The sequence below is a fragment of the Amaranthus tricolor genome, chromosome 3, assembly GCF_026212465.1.
Source record: "Amaranthus tricolor cultivar Red isolate AtriRed21 chromosome 3, ASM2621246v1, whole genome shotgun sequence".
Classification (NCBI taxonomy): domain Eukaryota; kingdom Viridiplantae; phylum Streptophyta; class Magnoliopsida; order Caryophyllales; family Amaranthaceae; genus Amaranthus; species Amaranthus tricolor.
This window is the reverse complement of record NC_080049.1, coordinates 36,777,351-36,786,948: the sequence shown is the minus strand read 5'-3', so window position 1 is coordinate 36,786,948 and position 9,598 is coordinate 36,777,351. Positions and strand designations below refer to the sequence as shown.

At 31.5% G+C, this 9,598-nt stretch overlaps 1 protein-coding gene across 1 annotated transcript; it reads right to left on the bottom strand.

The window, feature by feature from the left end:
- Positions 1–2,047: 2,047 nt before the first annotated feature.
- Positions 2,048–4,659, bottom strand: LOC130807588 (UDP-glycosyltransferase 74B1-like). The gene is made up of 2 exons (XM_057672856.1): positions 3,855–4,659; positions 2,048–2,811 (listed from the first exon to the last, which is right to left on the bottom strand). The coding sequence occupies exons 1-2, from the start codon at positions 4,524–4,526 to the stop codon at positions 2,050–2,052; spliced, it is 1,434 nt and encodes a 477-aa protein (XP_057528839.1). The 5' UTR covers positions 4,527–4,659; the 3' UTR covers positions 2,048–2,049.
- Between the last annotated feature and the right edge of the window lie 4,939 nt (positions 4,660–9,598).

Genomic DNA, 9,598 nt, shown 5'->3' with positions numbered 1-9,598 from the left:
TGAATCAAAAAAGTGTCGACTTGATTGTAAAAGAAATAATGTTAAATTTGTTGGCTTTATGTATTTGTCATTAGGCTTTTCCAAATAATTTAGTTCAAAGATTACATCGTCATAATTTGACAATTAACCCTTATTTTGTCTCCTCATCTCGTTCACCAATTTATATTCCTTTTTATATTTTCTATATATTCCTTTCACCTATTATTTTTACATATCTTTTTATGTACTTTTAAAAATGATAAATATAGCAAATCTTGAAAAATTAAGTGTAATTTTTTGGAAGTATTTAAAGGGTCTTGTGATCAAAAGTAGTGGGCTAATACTGTTTTGATGAGGTGTCTAGCAAGTGATGAATAAAGTTTGGAAATTGTGACCTACTCCCCTCTTTCACTCAATTTGCATCATTTGTTATTTTGGAATGTCTTATTTAATTTGCATTATTTCTATTTTTATACAATGATCCATACTTCCTTTTAATTTCATCATTTATTTAATTCTTTTTTTAATTTTATTCACACAATTTATTATTTCTTTTCATTTATTACTATAATCTACCTTTTTTAAAAAAAAAATCTCATTTTCTCTTTACTTCAATCCTAACAAGTTATAAAAAATATAAATTTCTTTTATATTATGATTTAAATCATGTTATAATAATTTATAGTGCTGAATATGTCATGCAAAAGTATTTGTAGGGAGTATATTTTTATTTTATCTGTTTAAACAAAATGATTTACTTTTATAGATGCTACCTTTGTAGGAATCTAATTCAAACATGTTCTTTTGTTGGCCTTACTTGCCATTTGGATACCCAAAGAATTCCTCACTTTCCTAGGAATATAAAGTAAATTCATTTCAATTAGGTTTTCGCTTTATTAAATAATTTTTGATGGGAATAAAAATTGAGTGTTTTAGTTGAAGCACTTATTATTTTTCATATAAGATTTTTGATTTGATTTTCGTTGTTTCCTTTTCCACGATTTCTTTCTTTCAACCTACATACTAAAGAAAAAATTTAGCTTATTCTTAATTTTAGATTTAGATTTTGACTTTTAGAACATTATGAATCCAAATTAAATGTGTCTTATTGAAAAGTTGAGTTTAAATCTAAGTCTGATATTTATAAATTTATATTCCCATCATTCAACTCGTAAAGACATTTTATTTAAAATAATTACTTATTGAGTGGACTAATAGTAGGATTAATATTCAATATGATCAAACGCATTATACATGTTTAAAATCTTACCTGAAATATGGTAACATGGTGTAGTACAGGCTTCTCATGTACTGTACTGATCTGCATTATCGCATGAATCATGCACCAAAATAAGTAGGTAAAGTTTAGACGCATTAATTCAGGTTGGTCTGTATTTGCCCTCGTTAATAAAAATGTGCAGTTTGTGTTTTTGCTTAAGTGGGTAGTAGTGATCAGCTCAGTACAGTGCAATGCAAAAACCTTCAAATTAGGCATATGCCAAAATGTTCCATTAGATTGGAGATAATACTTGCCTTATATATGACATACTAGTTGGATGTGAAAGAAATTTGATAACTCGAATGTCCACCTCTATATATAACATACTCACCTCTGTATATCACATACTCATATAAAGGCCTTCAGATAAAAAATAAAAAATAAAAAAAAATAAAAAAAAAAAGTTCTTATTGTTAGGTTTAAGCATTGTTTCATGTCTAGTTCATTGACAAATAGATATTTTTCTTAATTAAAAAGAACACAATTAATTCTACAAGACCACAATAAAGTTCATTTCCTTGCATCTAGTGGAACAAAATTAATTGGTGAGACCATTTCTATTAAGCTGGCTTAATATACATTCATTATCTTAAATATGATCGATTACGAATTTTCAGGTGATCACTTTTTATAGTTTTAAAGTAATAACTAATAATTTTAAGTAATTACTTATAATCTTAAGGTAATCTAATAGAGAAATAAACTAACTATATAGGTTGGTTTCATGGTGAGAAGGTCCCATATAAGAGTGACGATACAATTAAAGAGTAACGGTACAATTAAAGAATAACTTAACGAAAACCATTTGATTTTGTTTTAGCAAAACAATTACACCTCAAATGTTGAACAAAATCTTCAATATGTTTATCAGAACTCCCATCATTATCAACAGCTTTCTTAGACAATTCCCTCCATTTAATTGCATTTTCTCTTATCTTTTTACCCTTTTCCCCTTCCATTACTTCCTTTAAGCATTCTCCAAGAATTTCCTTCCTTACAACTCCCTTATCATCTTCCTTTGCCCAAACTCCCACCCCCCAAACCTCCTCAATAAACTTCGCATCGGGCAATTGATCACTCCATTGCGGAACCCCAACCATTGGGATTCCGAGGCTCAGCCCTTCTAAAGTCGAGTTCCATCCACAATGAGTCACAAAGCAAGCAATTGCTTCGTGACCTAAAATCTCAAGTTGATTACACCATGTAACTATTATTCCTTTTTTAGTCATACACAATTCTTGTTGAAATCCTTTGGGAAGTTTATTCACTTGCGTTTCCCTAACCACCCAAAGGAAATTGTAATTGCTTTGTTTTAGAGCTAATGCAATTTCCTCTGTTTGTTGTTGTGTTAGTGAAACCATACTACCAAAAGATACATATATTACTGAATTTTTTGGCTTTGTTTTTAGCCATTCCTTGCACTTTTCACTTGATGGTTTCCATAGACTTGATCCATAGCCAATGTCCCCCTCAATTCTTCCATCCAAGTAGGACGATGGCACCATTGGTCCGATCATTTTAGCTGCCCATTTGTCTTGTACACCTTCAATAACCTATAATCACAACCATTAGAATTACACCATTTCAATACCATAATTTCATGAAATTAGTTACCTTCGAATGATCATTATAACAGCAAACCTAATCTACATCTCACACGATTAAAAGCGTATACAATTTAACAAGCAATTATATGTAATTATAATATAGAATGAAGAGTTCTAAACTTGACTTTCATTCAAAATAGACCCAAATGTAAAAACAAAATAAGTTATTTTTATTTTTCTAAGTAGTGTTTGATTATTATAAACCTTAACTTGCGGCTGGTACTATTATTAAACTCTTTATTCAGACAATTTCTGTCATAATTGTACAATTCAATAACAAGAGAACAAATAATAATAGACAACACTCCAATTAAAATGAGGAGTCAAGATACTTCCTCTTTCAGTCACATTGAAAGTTGTTAACATTTTTTATTTAATAATACAACTTCAATGGGAGAAAGTAATAAAGAATTATGCCTTAAGCCTTATGCTCGTGTCTAAGAGGAAAGTTTGATCGTACAAAAGTCTAACTTCAATTTAAATTTATAAAATGAATAAAAAAATTTTTTAAGACGGTGATAACTAATAAAAAATAATTAGTTGGTATCGACTTTAGTAGTTTTTTTTTAACTTACACTTAAGGACAATTTGACACTATTTATTATTGTTCCTTAATTTTCATATTGTCATTTATCTATAAGTTAAAATATAGGCATGTGAGATTTTGTTAGAATCGTCTCAATGTGAATTTTATTGATTTTTAGTTTCTATAATATTTCGATGTGTATAATTAGAGATATTAACGATCAAATTAGTGCATTGGAGCGTGTGAAAGTGTCTTTGGGTGCAAGTAAAAGTAAAACAGAGGAAGTAGTTTTTATGTTAGTACAAGTCTATAATTTAAAATTTCTCTTATATATGAAAAGCAAAACAAATTGGAGAATAGTCGATTTTAGTAAAGTGTTAAAATTTAATAATTAGGTCCGCTCGATGAATTTTCAAAATATTTCTTTTCTTGCAAAGGATGTTGAAAGAAATAAAATACAAACCTTTAATTCTAAATCATCAAAGGAGTTGCAAAACATCCAATCAGCCAAATGCAAATTAGAGAATTGACTCAGCTTCATGGTCAAATAAGCAGGATAAGTTTCAGGTTTTCTAAGAAAAGTTGGGAAATCATTACCCTTAAATAAGGGCATTTTAGGCAACACAGTCCTAACTTGATCTGGGTTAAGAGGCAACTCAATTAAGCCATGGCTCACACAACAAAAAATAGAGCAAACTGCAGCTGAGTTAGTAAAAAAAGCTGCTCCAAGTAAGCCATACGCTTTAGCCACATCTAAAGCCCATGGCAAAAACGCATCGTACACTACACAAGTGACAGGAAACGCAGAGTTTTGATGAGTTTCAATAAGTCGAGATAGTGAAATAGACCCATTTGACTTGAATGCACTAAGAAAGAGGTCCTCTGAGCCAACTTCAGGGGAACCTCGATTTTCGAACCCATCAGAAATTGGCTCGAAAACGACGTTTTCGAGGGAGGAGAAAGAGGAGAGAGTATGTTTTGGTGTGACTAATGTAGCTTTGATGCCTTTTGAAGCTAAACGTTTAGCAAATTGAAGAAGTGGATTGATATGGCCTTGACTTGGGTATGGTATTACCACAACATGTGGGTTTGCAACATTTTGATTATGGACTCCATTGATAGTTTTCTCAATCATTTTTGAGAACAACCTAAATTTGTGTTTAATTTGCTTGAGTAGATTGTGATAACTGATAAGTAACTGATTTGTATAAATGATGAAAGATTGTCACATTATTTATAAGGGAAATGAAGGTGACGATGTGTTGATATAAGATGCTTACGTGATTGCTTGCATATATATATATACTAATATACATATATATAAAGGAAAAGTTCAAGTGAAAATCATCCTTATATGAGAACTGTGAGAATCATAAAAAGGTGTTATTTTTTATATAAAAAGGTGTTACTTTTCCAGAAAAACGTATTATTTTGCATTTATATTTTTTTTTGAAAGTTACATTTTTTTGGTAAAAAGTGCCAAATTTTTTTAAAAACAAAAGTAACACACTTTTTGTGTAAAAGTAACACCTTCTCTGTAAAAGAGTAACACATTTTTTGGTTCTCACGGTTCTCATATAAGCTTTTATATAGGAGTATATAATAAGAGATGATGGTGCATGCTTACCTTTAAATTTAGCAAATATTTCTCCTTTTTGTTTAGTTTGTTGGTGTTTTTGGAGTTCAGTTTTTTTCTCTTGCTTCGTAGTGGACACACCGGACCGGACACTCAACACTTGGTAATTCATTCAGGCTATGTGCAGAGTGCAGTTTACTTTAATACTTATTTGGGTAAAAATTAAATCTTATCTCAATTAGATAGTAAATATTATTTTTCAGAAAAAGTCTTAATTCGATTTTCACATAATTTTTTTTTATGTCTACTTTGTAATTAATAAAAAACTTCTAAAGTTAAAATTTAGCTTCCTTTCAAAAAAAAATTAGCTAATCTAAAAGATAAGAGTATTAAATTTTTACTTCCTCCAATTCAAAGTTAATGTTTTATTTACTTTTTGGACATTATTCACATCTCACTCTAATTTGTATTTAATACTGAATCTATAAGTTTAAATATAGTCAAGTAAAATCTTATGTGATTCGTTTCAATGTAAAGGTTATTAATATCAATTTTTTATAAGTTCTTATTATACACAATTAGATTTATTATAGATTAAATTAATGCATTGATAAACGTGCAAAAAACAAATGGAACATTAACGCTGAATTGGAGAAAGTATATTTTTCTCTTTAGATTGTTCTAACAACTTTTGTATACTCCTATCTTTTAGTCCCATGGAGGATGGGCCCATCCATATGTTATGAGGAAAATTTGAACAAAATAAGTAAATTTGTATAAAAAATTAATAAATTAGGCATGGGAAAAACTTAATTTTCAAAATAAGCATGAAATTTTCCAAAGCTGTGGTTTAGGTCTGTTCGTTGTTAGTGACAGCGAACAAAGGTTTGACCTTGGGGGAAATGAATTAAAATGATTCTGGAACTATTTATAAAACACATCAGTTCACTGTTAATAACAGCGAACAGAATCAAACCACAGCTTTGGGAATTTCATGCTTATTTTGGAAAATAAGTTTCCCCCATGCCTAGTTTAAGATTTTTTTTATATAATTTTTCTTATTTAATTTAAATTTTCTGTTAAGACTAGATAAAATAATAGTGACTTGTGAGTTCTCAAATATAACTATCGGACCTTATCTGATCAAATTGAAACACAAAAATAGTACTTCCTCTGTTTTAAATTATTTGTAAAGTTTGACTTTTTATGTTTTGATTCTTAATATTTTTAATTATGCATAATAAAAAATATAAAAAGTGGATATTAATAATCCTTACATTGAGATGAATCTAACAAGATTCTACTTAACTACTCATATATTTTAACTTATAAATTAAAAATTAAATAAAAATTAAAAAGATACATGAATAGTGTAAAATCGCAGTGTTGAGTGTTGAGGAGTTAAGGTAATTTGGAACACAGGGAGTATTATAGTCCATATGCCAATATGACATTTGTTTTTATTGACATTATATTCATAATTGAAAAATCATGACACCCATGTCTTGTAAGATTATGTTCATGATTTGTTTCATTTAAGGTGATTTTGTTAGCCTACGTATTCCATTACGTGAGCCACTGGTGTCATGTATTTGGTCGTCATTTTGTATTGTCATATTTTATCACATTATTTTCATAGGGCCTAGTGGCCTACATTCAATTTAAATTAATAAGTAGGGTTGTGTAAAATTAGACCGGATTGACGGTCTAGACCTGAACCGATTGAACTCAGACCGGAACTGGCTCGGACCGAAAACATTCGGTCTGATCTCCAGTCCTTAAAATTCTCGAATTCGGGTTTCGGCCAAACCTGGATGAGACCGAAAGTTTTCTGGATTAGACTGGAATCGGACCGGGTGTAACAGGTCAAGTCTTCGGGTCTCAATTTTTTAAAATTTGGTCTTCCGGTCCGAGTTTGGACCGGTATTCACCCCTATTAATAAGTATACTAATAATAAGAATTTACCTTATTGTTTTGAAATATAGAGTCGGAGTTTGAATTAACATAATACTCTTTGTGTCTTTTAAAGTCGTTCTATTGGATTAAAAAAATCGTTATAATGGATAAAAACGATGTTAAATATCTTTTTCAGTCTACGTGTCGAAAAATAGGGGAATACGTACTTATTTCGACCGGATTTCCAAAAGATTTACCCCATAAGGGTACTATTGGTAATTAGGAAAGTCAAAGGTGATTAGGATGGTCAACAAAAGTCAAAGGTGATTAGCGATGGTCAACGATCATTTAGGTTGGTCATGTTGGAAATAATTCACATGTGAGACAAGATCCCATATCGATAAAATAGTGGGTTGTTGACTTGTATATATATTGCGTGAGCTAATCTTCCTACTACCATATGGTTTTGCGAATCAATGAACCTCACCTAATGTATGTGCAAGTCAACGCTCTTGACCCTTGAGTTTGTGGGCTCGAGCCCACGGGTGTCCCGTGTCCACATGAGTGGGCCACTGTGAGATTATGTGACGAATTGTCATGGCCTAATAGGTCAAAGGTCATTTGGGTTGGTCAACGGTCACTTGGCCTGAATGGTGTAGATTTTGATACTTTGGTGGCAGTAATTCGCAAAAAACAAACTTTGAAGTTGTAATTCACAAAAGCCCTAAACTTAAAGGTTGTTATTCGCAAATTTTATTAATTGAATAATTATCAATGATTTAATCAAAATTGATATTATAAAGAATTGATAGTACACGCACTTACATAATGCAATTCTGAACGTATACCAAGTTCACGTAGATCGTGTCTTGCCTTGATGTGATCCTTTGTTTTGTTTGGCACACACATCAATGTGTTGAATAAATTATCAAATACATTCTTCTCTATGTGCATAACGTCCAGATTATGTCGAATCATGTTAGTTTTCCAATAAATTATCAAATACATTCTTTCAGCCAACACAGTACTTACTAACTTCCTTATTATATTCTGGTGTGTCTTCTTCATTGACTCTCAAAAATCCAAACTAGTCTATTTCATTGAGCAATTCATGTCTTGTCTGAATAAGAGGTGGATTTTTTTTCTCAACAACACCAGACCTGAAACTTGTTATGATTTCCTTTAAGGGTGACTCTATCTAAAAATCTTCCTTGACAATCGAACCAACATGTCTTCTTCCTATGTATGAGGTAAAAAGCCTGTGAGTCGTCCATGCCGTAAGGGCAAGCATATCGCCCCGCTGTACTCCACCTAGACAACATCGAATAAGCAGAAAAGTCATTGATTGTTCACATTAAAGTTGCTCGCAGTTGGAAATTCTCCCTTCTTAAGACATCAAATGTATAACTCCCCTCTTCCCACAACATATTCAACTCTTGTATCAACGGTTGAAGATATAAGTCAGTGTTGTGTTTTGGATTTCTCGGCCCAAGGACAATCACCGTCAAGAACATATACGAGTTCTTCATGCACATCCATGGTGGAAGATTGTATGGGGTGACAATCACAGGCCATGAGGAATACTGTTGCCCCGAACTTCCAAAGGGGTTAAACCCATCAGTACACAGACCAAGTCACACGTTTCGAGTCTCCAATGCAAAGTCCGAATGTATGTCGTTGAAAGTCAACCACGCTTGAGCATCAAACGGATGAATCATCTCTCCATCTTCAGTGTGGTGCTCTACGTGCCACCTCATATGACTAGCAGTTGCCTCTAAAGCATACAATCTTTATAATCTGGGGCCAAGAGGAAAATAATGAAATTGTTTCCGCGAAACCTTATCACCATTATTGTTTCTTCTCCACCTAAAAGTTTCACAAATATGACAACAATTTGCATTCGCATTGTTCTCCTAATATATCATACATCCGTTAGGACAACAATTTATCTTCTCAACAGGTAATCCAAGGGCAGCTATTTATTTTTTGATTTCATAGAAGTTGTTTATCATCATATTCTCTTCTGGTAACACTTCATTCACAATAGCACAAATATCGTCGTAACACCTCTCAGTGAGGTGATGGTCTGTCTTCAAGTTTATAAGTCGACCTATAATAGACATCTTGGTGTATACTAGCAGCTACCGGTGGTTCATCATCTACCGGTACAACATCAGACTGTAGGGGAAGAAACTAATGATAAGTGTCTAGGAATATACTAGCAGTTGCATCATACACCATCTATGAGTAAGGATTGGATTGTTTGACAAGTGCTCTCCTACTACAGCTACAACATAAGAACTTGTTCCTACCTATGTGTTTTGATGATATTACCACTCATAGTAATTTTCAACAAAATCCATTCTCATTAGTTGTTCTCGTATTTCATTTGATTCCTTATAACAACAATTCCTACAGTTTTTACAAGGACATCAAATTTCAAAAGTCAAGCTATTTCTACGAGCAAAATCCAAAAACTCTTCTAACCCTCTCATAAATCTTAAACTAAACTTTTCATTTTTTCGTCTGTTGTACATCCAACTTCTTTCTTGACGAACATTCATTTTTAACACTTATATATGATAATAATATAATTATTCTAATAAGAATTATTAAAGCAAATTAATGACATTAAAAATATATAAAACAATTCATGTAAATGAAAAAACAAATAAATTATGTACTAAATTTTAAAAGAATGAAATCACTAACCTTTGTCAATACCACTTGAATT